Here is a 26,536-nt window from a genome sequence, read left to right on the forward strand (position 1 = left end):
CAAATAAAATCACAATTTCCGCTCTAATTTGGTACAAATTCTCCACACCACATTAGTTTATTCCCAAACCGTAACCAAGTAGTTTTAGTTTCCTAAACTTAAACATACCTTAAAGGTACAGTGTGTAGGATTTGGATCTAGTGGTGTGGTTGCAGATTGCAACCAACTGAGGACCCCAGTGACCTTCGGGTAACATAAAAACGTGAAAGGCTCTCTCTAGATCCAGTGTTTGGTTTGTCCGTTCTGGGCTACTGTAGAAACATGGTGGACTCCTTGAAGAGGACCCGCTCCCTATGTAGATATGAAGGACTCATTCTAAGCTAACGAAAACACAACGATTCTTAGTTTCAGGTGATTATACACGAAAGAAAACATAGTTATGAATATTATATTCCATTTCTTCTAATAGATCCCCTGAATTGTTGCACACTGTTACTTTAACCTTAGGCGCAGCATATAAGATCATGCTTATGAGTATGACATATGTTGTCATGCAGTTATGAGGACTTGTTCTTCATGCAAGGAGGAACTGTGAAAACATTTATATGGTACTATGGTCATAAAATAATGATTGTGTAGCAGCGTCTAATTCTCCGTTTATTGACTACCAAATGGGAAATACCATTTGTTTGAGTATTATTGAGATTTTTATCATTGGCCACATTATTTTTAGGATTTGGTTGCGATCAAAAGTGCTTAAAAAGTATCAAAGCATTGCTTTAAAGACAAAAAGGAAATGCTGCTTATAGTGCCTATAGAATGACATAAATCAGATAATAAGTTTTCAATTTCAAGTTTTTCAAGTTTTTGCACATGCGAAGCAAAGGTAAATTTCTACCTTTTGTACATGAAAAGCAGACAATAAAGTATTTTCTATTCTATAATACACTTATTTAAACCATAAAACCTCAAAGTGAGTGATTGGTAGTGACATACAGAGATGCCTCATGTTGCAAAAAACAACTAAAAAACTCTAATTCGTAATTTAGGTCAACTGACATATTGCAGTATTCATAATGTTCATACTAGTTATACCCCCGCGGCAACGTAGTCGGGGGTATATAGCGCTCTGCGTGTGTCCGTCCGTCCGTCCGTCAGTTTGCGTGTCACACTTCCGTTTCCGGAATAAAATTTGGAAACTATTTAACTTAGGAACTTCAAATTTGGTGTGATGGTTGACAGTGTTCTCTAGTTGTGCCTTTTGGGGGTTAGAACGCCAGGGTGCCCAAACATTTTTTAATTTTTCCAAAAGGGCAAAACCTTTAGCCCTACTTCAGTAGAAAGTTGCTAGACCGATCCCATCTTCAATCAAGACCACATTTAATGCATCTGAAAGGAACTATTCTCTCCTGAATATGTCATGTCTTTCCTCTATTTTGGGGAAACACTAACATGCATCTGCCCAAGAAGCACTTATTCCCAGAGATAAGTGTTGAATCCACACTGAGTGAGCACACTTCTGTGGCTCTGAACTGCAGCTCGAGTGTTTGTGTGAGAGTCACAGAAAGAGGAAGTGAGCGTGAGAGAGGGAGTGAGCGAAATGGGAATTACATGGAAGTGGATACGTTGATTGGAAGATATGTGGAGCTGTGGATGTCTGAGCAGCTCACAGAGAATATAGGAGCTCTGGGTTGCTTTGAATTTTTTCACTCACACTGTTACACATGATTTATTGATGCTGAATAAACGCGGTCTCATAACCAGCTGTAATTAGACAGGAAAAGCACTAATAAGCGCTGTTAGCAGCGACATGCCTCTTTGTGTAATTCATTTAAAACACCTTAGCCCAAGCATTTATAAATCATCTAAAAAATGGCTGGACTGGGGAGTTTCTGTGACTTACAGCTGCTGCCAAAGATGCCCCATAATGTGCACCTCTGGCAGTGCAGCGCCCGGCAATGTTGGTTCGCCCTTTGTGTCTTTGGCAAGCCGAGCCCATTTCACACATCTCTCCTCGCCGTGTGTTCGAGCAGGTGTCAGCACATCCATTGCATCCCTGACTGAGCACTGCTTGTCTGAAGGGGGAACTTTGCCATTAAAGAGAGCTAAATAATGAAGAGACCAAATCCATCTTGGACTGTCCCCGTACAAAAGTAGAAGTAGAGACACTGAGGTTGTGTCTCGTCTGCTGAATACAACACTGTGGACCGGAAAACACCATTTGGTCTATAGAGCGTAATGTAAAATGTGTCAAAAATAATAATAATGTTGCATAGAAGTTAACAGTTATGTTTAGAGACAGTGTGCTCATCTGCTTGATGAGTTTATAAGCAGCGGTGGAAGAAGTACTGAGATAGCAGTTCCTTCAATCCCCCCTCTCTCCTCCTCAAACAATAATCATTTCTCAATTCATCCTCGGGACCTGCCTTTAGTCACTTCTTCTTCTGGCTAACAGACATCCTCTGTGTGCCTTAGCTCAGTAAGTTTTAGATTCTGGACTTTCCCAAGGGCCTGGGTCTGGGTACAGGTACTGAGCACATCAGCTATGTATAACTGTGTGACTAGCCGGCCCAACCCTGCTGACCTCTGCCTGAGCCTTAGTAGCCCCGCGGTGCCATGGATGGTGCCCTGAGGGTTTCTTCTTTTCCTTTCTATCTATTTTTAGTTTGTTTGCTCAGTCTTCTTTCTCTTTCAGATATAAATACACACACATGCCCTGCATTACCACTAATATTGTATTTATTTTATGTTTTTGTCATGTTATGAAGATTAAAAATACAATCAACTAATACATTATGATGTATTAGTTGAAGACTTTATTGATCCCTTGGTGAACTTTTCCTTGTAGTGGAGTATTTTCACTGTGTGGTATTGATACTATTACTTAAGTAAAGGATCGGAATACTTCTTCCACCACTGCAAACAGGCATATCCCCAACGCCACCATCACACACACACACACACATGCACAACACACACACACGGACACACACTCAGGCCATTCTCTGATGTGACCTTCAGCACATGCAGGCTGGCATTCAATTACCGCCCTGTCAGTGGCCCATCCAGCCCAGTGGCTGCACGTCCTTGAAAGTCTCTCTCCAGCCTCCGTCCAGTCTATATTCCATTACATCCTCCACATCGGGAGCTCCGTCCGGCATAAAGCAGCGTCCACATCCTCATCACTGAAGGCACACACATAGCAGCTTGATGTATCCTTTACAAAATCTCTAACTGCAGTGAGCAATGGTTCTCCTCGCCCGTACGCTGAATCAAATCCCAGTTAAATATTAGAGTTTAGTGGGTAAAATATTGTGCTGATAAAAAAAACACCCTACACCAGAAACTCTAAGCACTGCTCGTCTAAAATTGTCTCTCATTGAACTCCCTCAGTTTTCATATTTTTCCACAATATTGTCCAGCGTGTTATTGGACGTCATTACTGTCAAAGCATTTCGCCGGCTCTGCTCTGCCTGATTATCGCCCAAAATTGCCTTGAGAGTCTATTTACTGTACAAATCTGTGATCATTACTGAAAGTACAGTGTGGCGCCTGAGCCATTTTCAGCCACTGCCACTTGAAAAACGCTCCAGTGGAAATCTCTTGCGGCTTTAACCCCGCATGCCCCTTCGCTGTTTTTTTGCTGCGATGATTCATGTGCTGGTCCGCACAGCTGTTGATTGACCTCAGACAGATGTGTCTCATTGGTTTATGCTTTTGTTACATAACATCGTGTGTATCAGTAAATATTATGTCTCTGGCTGCTTCTCTCACTTCTTAATATTTCTGTGCACATTTGTGCTATTTGTTATTTATCTCATAAAGCAAAACACCTCTCGGATAAGTACTCTAGATTATTATGATTATTGACTAAGTGAGCTGTTACAAAAGCAAAGCTCTCACTAGAGCTGCAACAATTAGTCGATCAGTTACTGGATCGACAGAAAAATACTACTTTTATAATTGATTAATCGTTTAAAGTCATTTTTCAAGCAAAAAACACAAAATATTCTTTATAATTTCTGCCTAATGTGTGCTGATTTAATGTAATTTGCTGCTTTTCTTTGCTCTTATCTCAGTGTTTCCCAACCTGGGGGTAGACACATTAAATCTAACTAATGTACTGCAGGCTCACACAGTTATTTAGAAATGGTACATTATCTTGTTGATGAGCAGAATGGATTTAGAATGAAACAAGGCTGTTATAGATCTATTATTAGAACTACAATTGACAAAGGCAAATCCACTTTTGCATGTTTTGTTGCCTTTTGGCTTTTGACTGGATTAATAGAGATTTGCATGCCTTTAATTTTATGGAAGCTGAGGTGGATGGTGGATTTTATAAAGCAATCTAGACCTTATATAGTTGCGATACACTCCTTTTTGGAGTAAAAAATGGGCATATCTTCTCTCCAGCTCTGTTTGCAATATTTGTGAATGACCTAGCTCTATTAAGGAAACTAATTTAGGCATATACATGAAAGTAAATTGGATATTTTGGGATGATACAATTTCACTGGCAGAGTCTGACCTATAGTATATGTTTATTAATGTAGTTAGTTTATGATGGTATGGCGAAAAATCAAAGCAAAACAGAAAAACTGCATTTTAGAAAGAAAGGTTATGTAAGAAGTACACAAAGAACAAATTTTTGCCTGAGTTAAGGACAGATGTGCACATCAAACAGAAGTTTGTTCCTGAATCTGTAATTTTAGAAGCCAAAGATCTTAAGTGTCACAGTTGAGAGCTGGTGTTCTTCCTCTGGCCATCAAAGCTGGTCGATTAAAAGATATTCGGGAGGAAAGCCGATTGTGTGAGCTGTTTTGAGTGAAGCGGAAAGTGAGTCCTATTTGCTTTCGTACCGTACAAATTATGATGACTTAAGAGAGTTAATGTTCCATCAAGTGGCTCGACCAAACCCTGGAGTACAGTGTTTAAATTTGTTAAAGCTAAAAGCCTGGAAAAGAAGGCAAGATGGATGATTTAATTATTAGTATTTATTCTGATTCCTCCAGTACTACATAGTCTTTAATTGTGAGAAATGCTTATGTTGCTTCAATACTGTTGGACTTTTTCTGTTGTTTGGAAATGTATACACTGCACTCTGGTCCTAGCTTGTATGAATTTATGGTGTCTTGTAGGCCCATGAGGGCTGGGCATAGTTATATGCATTACACAATAATCTGAGAAATGTAGAGGCAAAAAACTGGGAGACTTATGTCTCATATGAAAGTAAATTGAATATCTTTGGGTTTTGGACTGTTGGTTGCTCAAAACAAGGTATTTGAAGACGTCACCTTCTGCTTTAAGAAATTGTAACAGGCATTCTTCAGTATTTTATAGACCAAACAATTAATTGAGAAAATAATCATTTAATAATCAACCCCGCTGTGGCACTGCCTGTTTAACCTACGAAACAATGAGGACTGTGTTTTGCTTTACATGTACTGTGCCTGCCATATATATCTGACAGCTGACTGAATTGTTAGCCTTCAGGAATTCATGATCGTAGCAGTAAATCCACGATGTGCCGAGTATAGATACTTAAAACATATTGGGCCTCCTGGATTTATCAGCTGTCTGATTTATGCAGATCTTACTCGACAGATTTCCACCTCTGTGTATTTGGAGGCTTCAGCTTCAGTTGACATTTACTGTGCCAAAGCAATCATGAATTGCCATCATCTCTTCCCCGTATTGATCCCTTTATATCTACAGCGCGGTTTTATTTGGAAGATCTTAAGCATGGCCGCTTGTATCACATTTATGTGTTGTTGAGCACATAAATATTTCCCCCTGAATAAGCCCCCATAAACCCGACAGGGTCACCGTGGCTCCATTAAGGAAATGAAAAAGGCAAAAAGTGGTGACCGAACCTCCGCTGATTGTCCCCTCATGAGGATCCCATAAAGGAATTGGAGAATTATTAGCACCTCCAATATATTATCTCAAGGCTTTAAAGTCTGTTCTCTGTCCCGAGACGTGCTCCCATGCACCGCCGCCGCCAGAATCCAAAAATAATGCTGGCCAGAAACCCGAGCCTCGAAACTTCTGCAACCTGAACTGCAGTCTGCAGAGAAAACAATGGATTTCAGCAGCATGCACAGTTGTGCCACATGGTTTGAGCCTGTGCTTCATGTCAAGTGACTCTACTTACTCAAACCAAACAATGTATCCAGTGTGTTTCATTATGGATGGGAGCCTGATCTCTGTTTTCTTCTGGAAGCCATAGAGCACAAGTACTGGACTCACAAGTAAAGACAAAAGACACTCAAAGTCTCTACTATAAGTTGTTGTCCAACACCGCTGGTCAGGTCAGGTTGTTCTCATACACAGTTCGTAGCTATACCTATGAAAAAGTAATGCATTGTAATTCGTATATAATTTATATCCCACGAAATCAATTTGTATGTAATCCATGTAAAAAAACTGCATAGGTAGGAGGTCGGGGTGGATGGGTGGGTCCAAAAACACCAGACTTTCGCCCAGGAGACAAGTGTTCGTACCCCGTGTGAAACCAGAAGTCAACGTTCATTTATTTGTCACGTAACTTCCGTACTTTAGTTACGTCAGTTCCGGTGTTATTTTAAACCAAGCTGTGATCTTTACCTTAACCTAACTAAGTAGTGTTTTTTTTGCCTGAACCAAGACTGGAGCAGAAATTGACATGTGTTGCTGGACATTCGTAGGAAAAACTGTGTTGAACAATTATGTTTAAAGTGGAAATGAAACGTTCAACCAAGTTAAGCTGGTTTACCAAATGGATTTCCACTCTAATGAACCATTTTAAAATAAACATGACAAATGTAAGTATTCAAGATAAAAAAGGAAGAAGATCTGTTTCATCTTTCCAGGCAAGAGTGCTGCTATGTTGCAGTACTCTAAACTGAGACGTCACCAGGCTGATTGGCTCCAAGTCCCCAGGAAGAGCGCCGGTTGTTGATTCCAATTTCCGTAGTTGCCAAACGGTGGTACTACAACTTCCTTGTCCGTCACGTGATGCCATCGGGCCCAAAAATACTTTTTCCCATAAACTTACATCGGGAAAGAGACGTCTGTAACTCAACGGATACCTTTTTTTTTGGTAAATCAACTTCCCAGTACGAACACTCTTAATTGCCCTTATTTAAATCATGAGGTCCTAAAAGTTGTAAAATGCACTAATAGCTGAATCCAAAGTTATTTCCCTTCCTCCGTTCATGGGAATGAGACCCAAACCGTGACGCCGGCGTGACGTTGGGACCCTGTGACCGAGCGGACGCTACTGCGCATGTCCGATGGGCCCAAAGGATGCGGAATATCGCCGGAAGATCTGGGTACTTCTCCAGGTGGAAGTCGAGCCATTTTGGCATCACGCGCCACCGAGCAACTTTCATAGGAATGAACAGGGCCCCGCCTCCAACGCTGTATCCAGTTCTCTTAGTACATCCATGGTTGGCTTGGCTAAGTTACACAGATACAACAGTAGAGACTGTGAAAGACAGAGACTGAGGAGACACAGGACAGAAGAAAACAAAAGAGGGGGCACTATTGTACTGTTTCTGGATGTAAAGATGAGACTTACAATGTTAAAACCAAGGACAAAACAGCCCATTTCATAAACTGAGAACTGACTGACTTAGTAAACCAGCTTAACTTGGTTGAACGTTTCATTTCCTCTATAAGCCACCCACATTGGGATTCACTGATCTAGGATTTAAATACATTCGAAGCATTCGAAGCATATTCCTCGGCACGAGCCCTGCACGGGGTGTTGAAAGTGGTTATTATAATCGTTTTTAAAGGCGTTACATATGAGGCTGCGATGGAGCGTGCTCAGGTGTGAATTTCAGGCTTTCGGCAAGCCTGAAAGGATTAGTTTAGCAGATTTCTGATTATGTTTCGCTTATAACTGGATGGGACAGGTTTCCTCAGAAGCGCATTAAAAGGTCATGTTGTGCACAGGTTCGCAGGGCAGAGCGTCGTGCCCACAGACGCTCCCCGCAACAATCAACTCCCCTCTCGTTCAGTCTCGGCGATCATTATGCATGTTGACACGCTACACCGTGCTTCATCAAACAACCGACTCCCCCTCAGTTTCATCTTAATGAAAAATGCTGCTTTATTACCGGCGTGATGTAGACGCTCCAAATTAGTACATGAAGTTTCGTTCTTTCTTTGAAGCGCAGCCTCCGTGGCTTGTAGTTGTCAATCAGCTCCCCTGTGAGATTTCTTACTTGTGACATTTGCATCGTATTTGTTGGGTATTAATTCTGTTTTAGGTTCGTATTCAGGCTGGTGCAGCTTTTTGTATTCTCATGTTGGTTTATCGGAGATCTAAATGGTCACGTGGGGTTCATTGAGTCGTGCACATGCGTTTCATTTGGTTTGTGTCGCTCATTAGAGCTCAGGGTAGCATAGCATAGCTGTTTTTTCCCCTTCTTAACAAACAGGCACAATAGTAAAGCAGATTCCAGGACTGAGGCCCGTAACTGGCAGACCACATCTCCACTTTAAAAAGCGTAATTTCATTAAATCTGCCCTGTTACAGTCCAGAATCTGTGCTGGCTGAAACGAATAAAGTGGATTAACTCTATCACAGGATAATGCAGATTAAACTGGTAAACTCTGATGCATATGGCCTGTAGGGGTGGTGTTATTTTTCAGACAGAAGAACTGGGCGAAAATATTTGGGTTTTAATTGCAAATGTGCGCAGCTGAAAAGGCACAGATCATATAACATTTCCATTTCATACAACGGTGACGGAGCAGAGGAACATCATTAGAGACAGTAACCCGAGCCCATAATACCTCCAGGTCCCACCGTATTTGCTCCTCTTGTAAAAATTAGCCCCGCTAATGCAAATGATGCTGCTAATGAAAGCGTTAAGTTATGCAGCTGGTGTTTCTCTGGAGTGATACGTCAGCATGTCTCTTGATCCCTGAAGCGATTTTCCCCCTGGGCGAGGGCGGGTAGTCATGCTCGCTCTGACGGCGGAGATACAGCCGGTTCAATGGAAAGCGGGGGTGGCAGCTGGAGAAAATCCATTCCCAGAGTGAGCGTTCTGCTGAGGCAGGTATGCCGACCTTTCAGTCATCTGATAGGTCAACGCTCGGCAGCGTGCCTGGACATTCGTGGCTGAACGCCAGGCCCGGTGGTGCTCATAGTAAAGCTTATCTGAGCAGCAGCCAGCTATGATCAATGGGACCCCTTGGCAGCTCATTTATAGTACAGTATGGCACAGCCACAAAACACTCACCAGCAGATGCAGGTGACAGATGACGATAGGGTTTACCCATGTGCACGATGACCATTCAGAAACTCAATGTAGGCCATGAGTGTTCAATGTATCTGAAGCGAAATGTAGTTTGAATCCATTGTGCAGTAGTTTAGTCGATTGCCTTTAATTGCCACCCAATTATTGCTTGTAAATTAGTCTTGGATGGGTGCATCAAGCTTTTTCTGCTTTGTCGGCAGGAACTCTGTGCAGACGAATATGCCTGCACCTCGTCGTCTTGCATGTCAGACTCCAGCCCTGATGAGATAAACAAATAAAATTGCTTAAACGCCACTTCTTCTTCTTCCTCTTCCTCTCAGGTGCCCACGGAGTAAGAGAGGAGCCCCGGTTTGTGACGGCGCGCGCCGGAGAGAGCGTGATCCTGGGGTGTGACGTGTCCCCTCCCCTGGACGGCCAGCAGCCCCCCTATGTGGTGGAGTGGTTCAAGTTCGGAGTGCCTATCCCCTTCTTCATCTACTTCCGCTTCTACCCTCCTCATGTGGATCCAGAGTACACTGGTAAGATGTCTGTCGATGTAAGAAGATAAAGCAAAGTAATCCGGCTCTGAAAGAATACAGAGACGTTGTGAAAAGTTTTTATCTGTAACAGATTTAGTTTAAAACTTGTGAATTAATGAGCCTTTGGATGCATCTCGGGAGGAATCCGGATCAAGATCTTTTTAGTTGCCAAGCACAGTAAATCCACAGGACTTTGTCTTATTGACACTGCAGTAGATACAAAGTTAACAGCAAGGGTTTTACAGTACGTACTGATAAACAGTGTCCATAAAGGATAAAGGGACACCGTGATATTGTGAACTACATTTTTTCGTATTTAAAGGAATAGTTTGACACTTTGGGATTTATGCTTATTTGCTTTCTTGCTGATAAGCTGAGAAGTTTGATACCACTCTCACGTCTGTACGGTAAATATGAAGCTACAGCCAGCAGCAGGTTAGCTTTGCTTAGCATTAAGGCTGAAAACCGGGGGAAACCGCTAGCCTTGCTTGAACATCTACCTACTACCAGCACCTCTAAAGCTCACTAATTAACACGTTATAACTTGTTCACTTTATGGTGGATTAGATATAATGTGTTAATTAGTGAGCTTTAGAGGTGCTTGTAGGTGGATTTTGTTCCGGTTGGACAGAACCAAGCTAGATGTTTCCCCCTGTTTCCAGTCTTAAAGCTAAGCTAAGCTAAGCTAAATGATTTCTGGCTGTAGCTTCATATTTATACTACATACAGGCATGAGAGAGGTATGACCTTCTCGTTTAACTCGCAAGTATGTTTCCCAGAATGTCAAACTATTCCTTTAAACTACAGCAAGGATAACAGAATAGCATTTTGTTAATCAGGCCTATGACCAATATTTCCCAATATACAGCAGAGTATGAACAAACATGATAAATATACCTTTGTGAGTCCATTAAAGTGATAGATATAGTAATGATATATCACTTCAGAAACATTACAGACTTTGGCTTTAAACTCTAATCATTCTGTAAACATTTCTATGATTATACAGCAGAGCGTATAGATTTCCCTACACTGCCGCAGACCTAATTATGAGCTTCTGGCTGAGAGCAGAGCCATTTCTGACAACCAGTTAAATATATTGCTGTGCAAATTGTGCTGTGTACATGTACCTCCCAATCCTATTTCATTGAGAAGATTGACCTGCAATTTCAGCGTGATCCAGTGTGTTTTTCCCTCAGAATAGTGCTTCAGCTGTTTGGGCTTTAGGTATAAGGCATATGGTGCATGGTACACGGAGGCCTTTAAGTACTAAGAGAAAGACTCGGTCGCCTTCACAAAGTGTTCTGGTTCTTGAACTGCACTTCTTTCTGTTCGGGGGCCGTGCAGGGGCATCTGCTGCCTCTGAGTGCATAGAGGGAAATAACTGTGTCTCAGCAATTTACAGCTGCATTGTACATACATTCTTTCCTACACGCTCTAGTGACAATGCAGCACAGAGCATATATGGTGTAGAGTCGATACAGTAAATTAAAAAAAAACTACATGCTGTATATGGAACAGGAGTTTACAAAGAAACATAATATATATGAAAATTAGGGCTGTCAATTGATTAAAATATTTAATCGGGATTAATTGCATGATTGTCCATAGTTAATCGTGATTAATCCCAAATTAATCGCACATTTTTATCTGTTCAAAATGTACCTTAAAGGGAGATTTGTCAAGTATTTAATACTCTTATCAACATGGGAGTGGGCAAATATGCTTGCTTTATACAAATGTATGTATATATTTATTACTGGAAATCAATTAACAACACAAAACAATGACAAATATTGTCCAGAAACCCTCACAGGTACTGCATTTAGCATAAAAAATGATATGCTCAGATCATAACATGGCAAACTGCAGCCCAACAAGCAACAACAGCTGTCAGTGTGTCAGTGTGATGACTTGACTATGACTTGCCCGAAACTGCATGTGATTATCATAAAGTGGGCATGTCTGTAAAGGGGAGACTCGTGGGTACCCATAGAACCCATTTTCATTCACATATCTTGAGGTCAGAGGTCAAGGGACCCCTTTGAAAATGGCCATGCCAGTTTTTCCTCACCAAAATTTAGCGCAAGTTTAAAGTGTTATTTAGCCTCCTTTGTGACATGCAAGTATGACATGGTTGGTACCAATGGACTCCTTAGGTTTTTGTAGTTTCATATGATACCAGAATCTTCACACTAGCTAAAACTGAGCCCGCTACAACCTAAAAATCGCAAGTTGCGTTAATGCTTAACGCTTTATTAAGGCATTAACTGTGACAGCCCTAATGAAAATCTTAGTCTCAATGAAGCTATAACCAACAAATTAATGGCATTTAATCATTTAGCCATACCCTCATTGATATAAATGGGGTGGACAAAATAATAGAAACATCTGTCAGTATAACGCAATACAATTCAAATGCACCACAAACAGCAGCCTCCAAAACGACATGATAAAATTGAATCATCACCTCTCTAAAGCAGTTTTAATTATTGCAGGACTGTTGTTTGATACTGTATTAGTTTTAGCAAGGTGTAGCTCATAAACTGGGAAGTGTATTGTGTCTCTTTAAGACGGATACACAGGGAGCAACATTAGCATTCATTTTGAGTCGTGTTCCTGGCCACCCGGTGAATTTAAGTCCAATATTCACTCTCTTTTAGCTCTGTTTTTGGTCTCCACCAACTCCTGAGAGAAATGTCTGAATATTTAGCTGCTAAATGCTCCACTATGTTCACCAGCTATAGTCGCTACCTTTGTTTCTCTGCTGTTTGGGGCTGGGCAGGTATAGCTTACAGTACAGTAAGTTTTTATGCTGAGAACTGCTGCCTATTGTGGCCAAAAGCGATGCTTATGAGAGCAGTGAGACTGAAACAAATCAGTAAAGTTGCAGGGCGTAAAACCAAAACAATGAAATGAACAATGCTATAAAGTTCTTAGGAGCTGAAGGGAACTGCATTATGGATAATTATTTGTGGATTCATCGCAATGAGCGACCCCCTTTTCACATTTGATCCATGTTTTATGTCAAAATATTGATTATAGCAGCGTTAAATTAGGATAACGCCATGTATAGACACAACCTTAAAATCTCCCTCTCCTGGCTTAGACAGTATGTTTGGCTTCACGCAGACTACTTGCAGCAGGAAATTGGTTCCTCTGATGTTGCTTCAGTGTCTGTGACAAGATGGCGAGCTGTCAGAATGGGGTCAGAATTATCCCTTCCTGTTCCCACCTCTTTGCCAAGTACAAAAACCCCTGCCTGACCTGGTAATATGCTGTGAAATAAAGGCAAAGCGTGGCTTGTCGAAAAGCTGGAGGATTCATCTCCCTAGTGTGTGTGTCCTAAATGAGGACATAACAGATTGTTCAGTGAAAATGGTGTGAATAATATTAAATTCATTGAAAGTCCTCCCCGTGGGCTTTTCAAGCAGGGTCATCACCGCAAAGAAGACTAATGGCAGTGACTCACTGTCTGGGGAACCCTGCTTTTTTGTTTTGTAGTGGGCTACTGTAGATCCTGCAGCTGCTGGAGCGTTTCATTGCTTACTTTAACCTCCTGACCAGCAGCAGGGTATGAACGGCCAGCGCTTTTCAAACAGCATCACACTCCGCTGTGCTCGCTCTGGCTCTAGTGGTCCTCTGCCATGTGGCGCCAAGTCCACTGCTGAGGAATTACCAGTGAACAGATGCAACATGAATATGGCCAGTCTCATTACATAGATTAAAGTTTGTTCTGGGGATTGCATGTGCTCGGCAACAGTGTGATAATGACACTGGACTGTAGCTTATGAGACGCTCTGTGGGTCCGTGCAGTCTCAGAGCTCATTTGGGCTATTCCCATGAATTGTTATCACTTAATATGAATAAAATTGGTGAATAGACTAAATGTGATATTATTCCATCACACAGCTGCTACCAAAACAGAGTAGATTATCCACGAATGACGCTTACAGTATGTACAAATCCAAATATTTTCGCTGTGCAGATTTTAGAGACATTAAAATCCATCTGTGGGTCAATCATTTGGTCTGGTTCAGTGAGCATTGCCGTTGTTCACTACCCAGTCTTGCTAATTGTCAAGACACCAACGATATATTAATTTGTAATTTCCTTATTACAACTGTGTATTTTCTCCTGTCTAATAATTCACTGCTAAATGAGAACTTGTACATACTGTATCTCCTTGCAGACTAAAATCTATCCTGCCAGTTTGTCCTGCAGCGATATGGAAATTACAACATTTAAAAACATCTATTTTTGTGCCCACTCAAGCAATGACGCAATCAATAATTCAGATGTGCAGCTTGTGAAATTTTACAGTCAGATTGTCCCGCTTTTGGACAAATCTAAATCTAATTATCTCTGCACAAGGATAGTATAGATATGTACAGTACTGTATGTGTTAAGCAGTATCGTCTTCTCAGGAGCTCCACTTTTCCTACATGTACACAGTCGGCTACTGTACAGGACAATGATGTAAAAGGCTCTGTTTTTTTCTTACTGTTAAAAAAAGGAGGGAGTTAATGTATCATCTCCAGAGTATGTATTATTAATCGGTATATGTACATTCAGTATCAAGTATTAGGCATTTTTTGTGGCTTTATCAATTGCTTTTTTTTCTAAATTTCTAAATTTTCTCAAAAGAAATTTTTCCCGGCATTCATCTTAACATGTCATAGTAAGAAAATGATCATATCATATCGTTGGACTGTTATTGCAAGCGGCCGCGTGGGAAAAACATTCAGACTCACCAGTTGTAATTCCAAGTCAGAGATATTAGGAATTTCTGACTGCTACAATATTTCCCACTTGGCAAAAAGAACGCCAAAAGCGTCAACAACCCGGTGAGAAAATAGCTGCAAAACCTCAATCCCTCAATCAGTATCTAAAAAAAATCCAATATTAACCGTAATTCACTTGATTTAGCTGATTAAAAAGATACTTAACACCTAAGGCTTTGTTATATGACAATATATATTGCCAAATCGCTATAAAGCTGTCTATCATATATATATATTTCTATATTGATTCTATCGCGATATAGGCCAAGCATATATTTATTTATTTCTCTATAATTTCACTTAAAAATGTTAATTTTGCACTCAAATTCTTAAAATGAGAAAATACTCATTTGTCAAGTATTTAACTCACACTGGAGTATACAAAAATAGGCTTTACCGTGTGGTTATTTCATATAAACTGTTTATTTATTGAATAACCAGAAAACATGCTATATTGTGATATTATCAAGATTTAGACACCACAAACCGCTAAAGATACGTAACGAGATAAAATAGCTCAATTAGGGTATTTATTTGGTGTGACTACAAGGCTAGCTATGCATTTGCCATCTTGGGATGATGCATGAACGCTCCCAAATCTGAATAATGGGATATTTTGCCAACAAATTGCGTGAATGCAGCAAAAACACAAGTGTAAATGGCTACATTCAATTTAGGTGTTGCAGGTTTGGGGCCCTAGCATTGTTAACGCTGTGCTTACTGACTTACTTTACTGGGGGTCCAATCTAAAACAATCCCTACTTACTGCTGCATTCGTGATCATAATTATGGCCTGAACAATGATGTGAACACGGTATAAAGTGCCCTACATTTAATGCCCACCATTTTATTTGGGTGTCTTACATCTGAGTGTGAAATGTATACGCGACTCTATTTAATGCCCTCAAAACTCCACACAATGAAACAGAAAAAAATAGTGTTCATGGCATATGCACTACTTTCTGCTATCAATCCCACAACGCAATGTGTCCAATTTATGGATGCGATAATTACAGTCCTAAAACATTACACCTGCAAAAATAATGATGATATATAAACACCCGAAATCTCAGTTTACGGGTCACTATAGGGTACAATAATGAGTGAACCTGGGAGTGGTTTTGGACACTTGTCAAAATGTGCACTGTGTAAAAAGGTATATTAGGGTGGCAAAATCCATTATCACAACGAATGAAAAATAAGACTTTCAGGTGTTCATATTTAACTGTATGTATGATAGTGCTAATTTACTCAAAGGTTATAATTAAACTTCTATATATTTCCCCTCTTTAATCGTAGCTTTTTGGGACTTAAAGTGTCTGCCAGCTTTGTCTCTTTGGATCTTCAGTGTTTCCTCTTCGAGGCGTTCCTATCTGACAAAGCTTGTGATGTGATGTGAACAAGGTTTAAGCTCGTCTGTTTTCACAGTAGACAGAACCCTGTACTACTGTGTAAGTGGTGTATGCCCAGGGGGGGCGGTCCTGACGTGGATACAGTGCTGTTAACTCTGTTTACAGCAGCACCCTCTCACTGTTTGACAAATGGGAGCTGAGGTTGATCCCTACCCTTCACGCCACCACCCACCCCACTCAGCACTTCAATGCCCAGTGCAAAAATAGATTTGACTTTTTAAAGACAAGCTTTTTTACAGACTGTAGACTCTTCTGTCTTCCTCTTTGCCGAATCGATTTTCTGCTAAGAAAAAAAAGAAACGTCAGTTTTCTACCCCAACTATGGCAGCAATCCCAGGGTTGGGGTATCTATCTATCTGTCTATTGCATTTCTATACAGTGCTGGTAGAGCAATTCAGCCCACCTTCAACGTCAATATATTTGCCCGACAGTTTGAAGTAACAGGAAACAGTGCTTATAGAACATCTACACATCAAAGTTTGGAAAAATGCTCCATCTCCGAACACTCGTCAGACAGCAGAAGCGAATGTTTTAGTCTGTTGGGCTGTCAGAGGCAGCCATGTGAGCAGCGGGCTGCAGGCTTGAAGACAGACAGCTTAGCAGCTGAAGATTTCACCATGCCTGGTTTCCTGAACTTCTCTCATCCCTTGTGATTTCCTCCTTTTAGAATTCCAATTTATCCCCAGCCTTGAAGAAAAAAAGCGGCGGGGATGGAGAAGTTTTATGAGAAATAGATGATTTCTTTGAGGTGGAAGGCTGGTCCTTTCCCACAGTGACACCAAATACTTTATTTAATTCAGCTGAAGGTATGGCTCCTAGGTAGTTTCATGCATATAAATCCCAGTACTGGAAGGTAGCTGGGGTTTTTTTTCAAGTCGCATTTATGGTTAAATATTATGAAATTTAATCGGTTAAAGTTCAAACATTTTGAGGAATATGCTTATTCGCTCTCTTGCCGAGAGTTAGATGAGAAGATCAATATGACTCTCATGTCTGTCCGTTATAGATATGAAGCTTCAGCCATGTGGTTAACTTTACGTTAGCTTAGTATAAAGGCTGGAAGCAGGGGGATACGGCTAGCCTGCTCGCTAATAAATATGTCTTTTCCCATTACAGAAAGGCAGTATGCTCGATCAAGAACTAGTCCTGCAGATAACCCCCTGGAAAACCAAAACTTGACATTTTTAGTACAGATTAAACAAACGAATGAGATCCTTCAGACAGAGCCGGACTCCGGAAACCCTAAACGGACATGATTCAAACATTTGATCTAATACCGTTATCTCAAGACCTCATGTTAATTATGTCCTTAACTCGGGAAAATTAGCTTTGTTGTCTCAAGATAACGAGATAATTAGTTATCCTGAGAAAACAAAAGGTTGTTTTCTCTTATTACTTATAATGTTTTGGTCAAATCAGCTGACTGTAAATGCATTCAAACGGCCCAGATCGAGCCGAAGGCATGTATTTGTACATCCGTGGCTGACAGTGGAGGACTTGGTGAAGTTAGCGGAAGGATTTTGTGTCCGAGATATCTTCAACTCAAATGTATCAGTCATTGTCAGGAATTATTCATTTAATTTCTTTTCCAGCAACCAAAAATCAAAGGATTGAAACATTTCTGTCACAATTTTCTGGTATTTTCTTTTTCATTTATAACGGACACAGGTCAAATATTTGATACTTCTTGTGAATATAATCTATTTAATCTTATATGTATTTGTATGCATTTTGTATGTACCCTTATAACACCTTATTTTGAAAACCGGATGTAGTCAAACCTGGATCCTTCTGCTAACTTCACCAAGCATTATAAAACAAAACAAACTTTTGTTTTTTGTGATAACAACTTATTAACTTGTGATCTCGAGATAACAGCATTGAAAATTGCTTTTGAATCATGTCCGTTTAGGGCCTCCGTACAGGCCAGCTGTTTCCCCCTGTTTCCAGTCTTTATGCTAAGCTAACCATCTCCTGTAGCTTCATATTACTGCAGACATGAGAGTGGTAGCGATTTTCTCTTCAAACTCTTGGCAAAAACGCAAATAAGCGTATTCCCAAAAATGTCTAAATCTTTTTAAATCTACAAACAAATTCTTTAATCCTTTGAGTTTTGGTGGTATCCAGAGTCTGCGTGCTCTTTACACCCGTTTTGTGTTTCCTCCAACAGTCTGGGAGGGCTGATTGAAGGCTCTAAATGGCCTCGTATGTATGAAGGTACAGTAAGTGTTAGGGACTGTCTGTCTCTGTTAACTCTGTGAGAGACTGGAAACCTGTCCAGGGTGTTTTCCTGCCTTCCATCCAGTGCTTGGAAAGGCTCCAGACCGCTGAACTCCCTGAATAGGAGTAAGAACGAGTTTGTTTGTCACATTCACATCAAAATATGCTTATTTCAATTACTAGTTCAAAGTTTATGGAGCCTTTGCAGAGCAAAGGAAAATGGGAGAAGCAGAGATTCATATGTTACACTTAACCCTAAACAGTACTCAGTGGCAGGATATATTTAATTTGTCTTTTTAATCTCTTTAAAAGACAAACAATAGCATTATTTTACACCATGACTTGTAGTCTACTTTTGATGCAAATGCACTTAACCCCCGGCTGCTATGATGGATCTCTGTGGTGACCAGCAAAGATACTAGGTGGGAGTTTAAATGGAGAAGCCGACTATCGCTTGAAAAGAGCATGCAGGTGTTTTGAAAAGCAGAAAAATACAAATGCAGGTGTTTTTTCATCCCCGTCTGTCTCCAGGTAGAGCCTCTCTGCACGGGAAGGCCTCCTTACAGATTGACCCAGTGCGCTCCGAGGACCAGGGCTGGTACGAGTGCAGGGTCCTGATGCTGGAGCAACAGTACGACACCTTCCACAACGGCAGCTGGGTGCACCTCACAGTCAATGGTGAGTCACCTGCACACGGTGCCTGCTCTCTGGCCTGGGAACTTTGTATGTTTATGTCAGTGAGAAGGGAAAAAATAGAAAACCTGCGTCATACCCCATGAAGTGGGGTTGTATGCGGTACTTATCTATAGTCAGTGTATTATCTACAGTAGATGGCGGTTGGCACGCCCCCAGTTTGGAGAAGCAGACACAAGTTACCACAGAAGCAAAGCAATGTACTGCTGTGAACGGGGCTGGTAATCATCTTCACAGCATTACCCTGACAGCTCTTACCGACAGGGAACTGAAGCAGTTATCTATGCTCTCTTCAAAGCCACCAAACTCCTTCTACAAAAACAGTAATTTTACCTTGCAAAACATGGGAGTTGCTGATCTACCGCTGCCTCCATCGGTTAGTTTGTTTGTGCTATTGTGTGAAAATTCCTGTTTTTCTCAATGGAGTCTGGTGGCTTTTAAGAGAGCATAGATGGATATAACCGCTTCAGTTCCACGTTGGACACGGTTGTTTGACGGCAAGCTAAAGCAGTGAAAATATTTTAAATATAGTTTACACTAAAATGTCTTGCTGCCGGCCCCGTCGGCAGCAAGACATTGCTTTGCTTCGGTGCGGTATCTTGTCTGTTTCTCCAAACTGGGGGCGTGCCGACCGCCATCTAGGTAGGTAGATAATACACTCACTATAGATCAGTTCCTCATACCACCCCACTTCAAATAATCCCAACTATCCCTTTAAGCTCCATGTGTAAAAAACTACTATTTTAGAGGGCATTTTGGCCTTGATCCTGTCAAGGTCAAAAGTACAAGCACAGGTAATAGTAGTCTATCAACGCACCTGATGATAAGCATAGAATTATTATAATGATTCAGCCACTACGTCAATAATCTGCATTATATTCAGTAGATACCTACAGTAAATGTTTTACAGATTTTATATTAATTTAAGGTTCTTTTCCGTGTGGAGTTGGTAGTAATATTTAGTTTTATGCTGTTTTATTGAATTACAGTTTTTGTATTTTTTGACATTGTTTGCATCAGGTATAATAATAGATGTCTGTACCGTACATAAAGTCTGTTTTTAACAGTTCTCATTCATTATGGAAATTATGGTATTTATATCCTGACATTTTATATATTAAAAAAATATGAATTTAGTTAATTATTTTAGTCTCCTTTGCTTTAAATGTTTAAATTTACAAATATTTTAAATTATACTCCCCTGTGCTGGACATTGAAATCTTGTTCTTGCTGGACTTTTACTATAGGGACACGTGCCCTAATGCTCTTAGGTGTTCTACTTTATTATTTTTATTTTTCGGGTAAAAGAAAAAGAAGAAACTAATCATTAATTGCAGCCCTACAAGAAAGCCTTTCAGTCACACTTGGTTTGACTCGCTGTTCCACTTATCTCCTGGTGACGGTTTAAGGCTTTCTATGTCAGTCACATTTGAACGAGTGACCGTCAGACACAGTTTAAGATCATTCCTGCAGCTCTTTTTCAAAAGGCCCTGCATGGTGTAAAAAAAAAAAAAAAAAAAGGGATGAGAGGCTGGTTAGAAGAGAATTGATTGCGGCCTGTTTAAGGCGGTTCCGGCAGGGATCGTCTGTGATAGTCTGAGAGCTATCAAACTGATGACCAGGCGGAAAAAAAATCTGCACCTTTGCATTTCCCAGGAATGCCCCAGTGGTTTAGAGAATCCTATGTGAAGCGTGTCTTCACATTGTTGCAGAGACTACAGAGACTACAGAGAAAACGTGTGTTTTATTTTTTTTTAAGCCCTATATCTGTTTCATGTGAGGAATGCATTTTAGACAGATATTATATTAAGCTGCTTCATATGTTTAGCTGTAACTGAGTAACTGCATGATGTAGCAAATTATGTAGTATGTCTCATTTTGTAGCATATCTTAGTTTCCTTTTCTGCAGCTGGTTAATATGAGTGGGAAGATATTTCCTAAACAGAACAGTTCAAAAGTGGTGATTTTCTCGTGTTAAAGCTTCACAGGTCTCCAACTTCAGAGAGCTGTAATCCTCCGTGTTGTTAGAGAGAGAGACTTTGCGAGCAAACTGTCAAACTCATTCACATGTATATTTTTGGCACCGTGTGAAACTCATGCATATTCGATTTGATCATGCATATGTTTTACAGCGGATGCAATTCCCGTATTTGAATAATGATTGCAATGCGCTGCTATGCGAAATACTGTGTAAAGAACCATTTATAAAGTCCGTCGCGCGGCATAATCACTGTGGAATGAAAAATGCTGATGTGTATAAATGGTTATTATCAATGCAGAACATAATGTTTTCTTTTGTGCGTGTTTGTGTGTTATTGCGGCGCACACGCGCTGCAAATACGTAACTTCTCTGCGCCGTGTTCTGTGTGTGGAGCGCATTACATCAACATTGACATGAGAGCGTCTCATTGTGCGTGTTTGTATGCGGCTAAATGAGATCTCTGTCTGCCAGTTGAAGTTGTAGTTGAAGAGTGAATGCGTCGCACTCCGCCGTCACCTGCACACTCTCGTGATGTTTTGGAGTTTGGGAACATCTGTGGGCGTGCATGCATGTGTGTGTGTGTGTGTGTCAATGTCTTGTTGTGTAGGTATACTGCATCTCTGTAGCTTTCCTCATCAGTATTCGCTCTTAACTTCAACTGCTCCCTCCCTGCTTCTACTGCTGCTCTCCACTCCTGTCAGGCCTTTCAACAGAGACTGAGCTCCTCGGGTTGTAGCAGCACTAATAATATCCCTGAATGTCATATTATGTTTGGCATATTAAGTGATGGCATTTTACATGACCTCATAGCTGTAGAGATGCACTACACACACGTGCATAATATACTTGGGGTGTTTAACTGTTACAAATATTTCGTTTTTCTCTGACTCATATATTGAATTGATGGAAACACCAAAAGCAGCAGTTGTTCCAGACATCCAAAAGGGGAATTCATATGAAGACTTTATGTTACTGTTGTCCTCTAAATGGGTGTCTGTGAGGGAAGCAGGTGCCATTTTCGTCTGGCCTCCGCACAGACACTAAGGGCACCCATTTCCTTTGGCTGCTGGTATTTGCATACTCTCCTCCTTTGAGTTCCTGCTTGCTGGCCTTAACTTCCTGCCAAGCGGACAGGGAATTCGTGCCCACTCAGTGGCAGGTGTCAGATGGCAAGGCCTTGTGCCCGAAAAAGACACTAAGGCCACTCTCTCTCTCTGTCTCTGCAATCCTCCTCTCCTCTCTCTAGTCTTGTCTCCCCTTGTCCTTCCCTTCTCTTTCAAGCATCAGCAAGCTTTTCAGGGATGGAAAATACACCAGCGCACCAGCCTTTTTTTTTATTTTAAGTTAACCATCTACACTGTAAAATAAAAAAAACACAGACCCTGCCACTGTGTCACTGGGTTAGTGATGGGCTGGCATTTAGGTCCCATTTGGTTGACCCAAATACCAGCTCATTTGTCCACCAGCTCCATATATCCCCCATGTGTGTCTGCCCTTGTCAGTCACTAATGGGCCCACTGTGGCTACGAATGGAGCCCATGTGAACAATCATCCTCAGGCCCACGAGGAACCCAAAGATGCAGATTTAAATAATAAGTGGACATTTTTTTCCTTCTCATTCGTCTCCTTATTGCTCACATGGGCCTTAATGTCAGCCCAATAGGGACCCATGTGTTTGACAAATGGACAATAGTCAGCCAGTGTTAAGTGATATAAATCGAAATAAATAAACAAATGAATAAATTAGGGCTGTCAAAGTTAACGGAATAATAACATGCCAACACAAATTGGTTTTAACACCACTAATTTCTTTAACACATTAACGTAACTTGCGATTTTTAGTTTGTAATTGGCTCAGTTTTAAAGTTAGAGTGAAGATACTGGTATCATATGGAACTGGAGCCTAAGTAATCCAACCATGTCATACTAAATAGTGCTCCAAACTTGGCATGGCCATTTTCAAATCTTGACCTCTGGCCTCAAGGTATGTGAATGAAAATGGGTTCTATGGGTACCCACGAGTCTCCCCTTTACAGACATGCCCACTTTATGATAATCACATGCAGTTTGGGGCAAGTCACAGTCAAGACAACACACTGACACACTGACAGCTGGTGTTGCAAACCAGCTGAAACCTGTGAGGGTTTCTGGACAATATTTGTCATTGTTTTGTGTTAATTGACTTACAATAATAAATATATACATACATTTGCATAAAGCAGCATATTTGCCCACTCCCATGTTGATATGAGTATTAAATACTTGAAAAATCTCCCTTTAAGGTACATTTTGAACAGACAAAAAATGTGTGATTCATTTGTAATTAATCGCGATTAACTATCGTGATTAAATACTTTAATTGATTGACAGCCCTTAAATAAATACATTTATATTTTGTATATACGTATATGGCTCTATGATTGCCTAATGTGACACAGTGACCATCTCAAAACACAATAATATTGTGTAGTCTGATCCCACCATAAGACAAAGGTAGGATGTGAGTGTGGCAGGGGGAAGTGAGTCTTTTTCTTCTCTTAATTACAAACCATTATAATCCAGATTCTGTGGAGTACCTTGCTGACATTAGAAGAGGGAAGAAGGTCTCCTTGAGGGCCTCTTTCTTCTCTCAGTAACAGTTTACACTGAAACACACGTTATGCGTTTGAGGCTTATGATGTGAAATCAATGAAAAGTGTGTACTCTATGTAGCCGTATTCTCTTAGGAGCAGAGACATGAAAAGGAAGACCAAGCGGGGGAATAAAACGATGCAGACGCACTCTCCAGTTAGTGAGCAAATAACTTGCGAATGTTCTGTATAGCCTTCAAAGAATGGGCCGAAACCCTGCGTCTAACTTACTGTAGCATCCGGGCCGCCTGCTGGTGTGCTGTGTGGTCTACAAAAAAGAGCAGTGGGTTCTTCAAGCATCTTTTAATGTATACAGTATAATGGATGAAAAGCTGCAGTAAGTAGGGCGTGAATCTGATACTATTTTTGTAGAGCAACTCCCCGGTTCCTCAGCCACGGTGACACTTCCTCTGTGACGAGCTGTACCTGATGGCGTGAAACAACTCCCAGGTTGACCAATGTACCTGCTGTTGTCACCGCCATGTGCGCCGCCTATTTACCGTCAATTGATGCTTAATCCCTTGAGGAAATTCTGAATTAGGATTAAGATTAATAAGAAGCAGCCAGATGCTTTAGTTAAGTAAAAGTACCAATATCACAATGTAAGTAAATGTCATTTACTTTAAGTATTAAAAGTACCAATTCCTCAGCCTGTGTATTTGATGTATTATTATATTTTACATTCGTAATGCTGATGCATTTTACTGTTGTAGCTGGTCGAGCTGGAGCTAGTTTTAACTACTTTATATACAGTTTGGTAGTTAAATTCCCAACCTCAGGGTCACAAGATAAATCTGAGGGGTCGTGCGGCGATTAATGGGAGAGGGCTAATGCGCTTTGCTACACCAACTTGGATTTATTTATAGGCCTTTCTCTAATCTTTGCTTTATTTGTGAACCTCGTTAGGCCTGCGAGGGACCGAGCTAGAGGCACAGGTGGATTTTCAAAAGTTTCATTTACCCAAAAATGACAAAATATGCAACAAAGTTCTGGGCTCTCAGCAGTGGTAACTCAAAGAAATAGAAACTAGAATGACTTAGAGTAAGGCAAGCTTATCTGAAGACAAACTAAAGTGTTGCACCAAATGTGCGCGCTACAAATAGAAACTAATCTACTGCCAACAATACTAAATAAACTATGAGTATGATGTATGAAACAAATGCTATGTGCCATCATTTATCTGTTTCCTGATGTATCTGATAATGTGATGTATATGTAATGTGCATAAGGTCAACAAACTAAATCAGGAGAAAGTAAACTATTAAGTGTAAACTATAATCTATATAGTCAGCGTATTACACACACTAACTGGCTATTACAGTAAGCTAGTAAGTGGCTAAAATGTTTCTGCTGTTCCCGTCCACAGCAGCTTTAACTCGCTGTCAGACAGCCCTCTCCGACGGGGAACTGAAACCGTTATATCGCTCTCTTCAAAGCCACCAGACTCTATTCACAAAAACATTAATTTTACGTCGCAGAACGAAGTAGTATACATACAACCCCTCTTCAAAAAATCCAAACTAACCTTTCAGTTATTCCCAAATTTGTTTAACTTTGACTCAGCTAGGGCTAGCGTTCACATTCTTCATAACCTTATTGATTAGCTAGTTTCCATTTGGAAAAAATGGGGGGGGGGGGGGGGGGGGGGGGAAGTGACGGCGACAGATGGACCCGCCCTTTAAATCATGCGATCATCACAGGGCCTTAAACAGTTATTTAAATGAAACCATCTGAGAGGTTTAAAGGGGAAATCTCTTCTTGCTAAAAACTCATAGACATCTGAAACGTGACAAGGAGTCCCAACTAGACACTGATTTTATAGAAGTGGTCACGAGCCAAAAAGTTTGAGAACCTCTTGTTTAATCTTTGTGCAGTGCATTGTATTCTATAAGCTTAGGTTTTTTAATATCAAATCTTAAACTGAAAAGTAACTTTTAGCTAAAGCTGTCAAATAATTGTAGTAAAAAGTACAATCATGGTTAAAGGGGACCTATTATGCTTTTGTACTTTTTCCCTTTCCTTTAGTGTGCTGTCTAGTTTTCCGTGCATGTAAAAGGTCTGCAAAGTTACAAAGCCCAAAGTCCACGCTAAAAGGAGTTACCCACAGAAACACTGCTCTTGCGTTGACGCAAAAATACCTTGAAGAGGTCTCGCCTTTTCTTCCGTAATGTGGTGATGTCACCAAGTAACACATTAGCATAATACCTGTCTGGCGGCTAGTTTGGCAAGCAGTCAAACAAAGCTAATAAGAGCGGAGTTGGAGTGGAGTCCGAAGAGTTTGGTTCAGTTGACCAATCAGAGCAGACTGGGCTTTTCGAGATGATGATGAGGCGCTGCAGCAAAGCCGGTATGAGAAAAATAAAGCGTTTTTTGAGAACGTAGAAACCCAAAATACAAGAATGCACCTGAAAATGAGCTTAATAGGTCCTCTTAATGAATTATGATAGGTCAGATCTACCAATGAGAATTAATACAGTATCTTAAGGTAAAAGCACAAACTCACAGTGAAGCAGGTTGATAACTGTAATGATGCATCACGATCCGTTTAATGTAGCCGTTGACCCGTCAACTACATGAGCAAGCGATACATAAACCAGTCATGCATTTTATCTCCATTAATCTACTGTATCATCTAATGTAATGAGTGTTAGAGAGTGAGAGGGCAGTATGGACAGGCAGATGTCTAAACGTGCTAATTGGGCGATTTGTTTACTCCATGCCAGGTGCTTGTGTGCAGTCTGAAGCATGGCAGCACTCCCAGCGGCAAGCGGTGACCCACTTGTATAGCAGCGCCTATTTTCTCTTTAACTAAACACTGTGCCACTATTTATAATCAAAATATTATGGTGAAACACTGAAAGCAGCTGGCGGAGGAAAGTGCAGCTTACTGGCCTGCAGTAGGTGGTGAAGAGCTCCCTCGTGGCTGTTAGTGATGCTCAGGAACATCAGGTGGAAATGCAGTGATGCCGCTAAGTGGTTTCTTTAGATTTTGAAGAATAAATGGCAACATGAGGGGGATGCCTGTCGCCATTACTGGTCCCTGTTCACTCGGGTGTCTAGCCGTTTCAGATAACTGTGGCATCACCTGCTATCTGAGCAAC

At 40.8% G+C, this 26,536-nt stretch overlaps 1 protein-coding gene across 5 annotated transcripts in view; it reads left to right on the forward strand.

Annotated features, from left to right (window-relative positions):
* The window catches only part of igsf9ba (immunoglobulin superfamily, member 9Ba), a 78,078-nt gene that overhangs the window by 10,024 nt on the left and 41,518 nt on the right, over positions 1–26,536 (forward strand). For all 5 annotated transcript variants that reach the window (XR_012594763.1, XM_074642352.1, XM_074642351.1 and 2 more), the window contains exons 2-3: positions 9,518–9,715; positions 18,663–18,809. Coding sequence is in view for 4 of the 5 variants with exons in the window: in XM_074642352.1 (XP_074498453.1) it covers positions 9,518–9,715; positions 18,663–18,809 (345 nt within the window). In the remaining variant the exon portion in view is untranslated. The remainder of the gene's footprint in view (positions 1–9,517; positions 9,716–18,662; positions 18,810–26,536) is intronic.

The sequence above is a fragment of the Sebastes fasciatus genome, chromosome 7 (assembly GCF_043250625.1).
Source record: "Sebastes fasciatus isolate fSebFas1 chromosome 7, fSebFas1.pri, whole genome shotgun sequence".
Classification (NCBI taxonomy): domain Eukaryota; kingdom Metazoa; phylum Chordata; class Actinopteri; order Perciformes; family Sebastidae; genus Sebastes; species Sebastes fasciatus.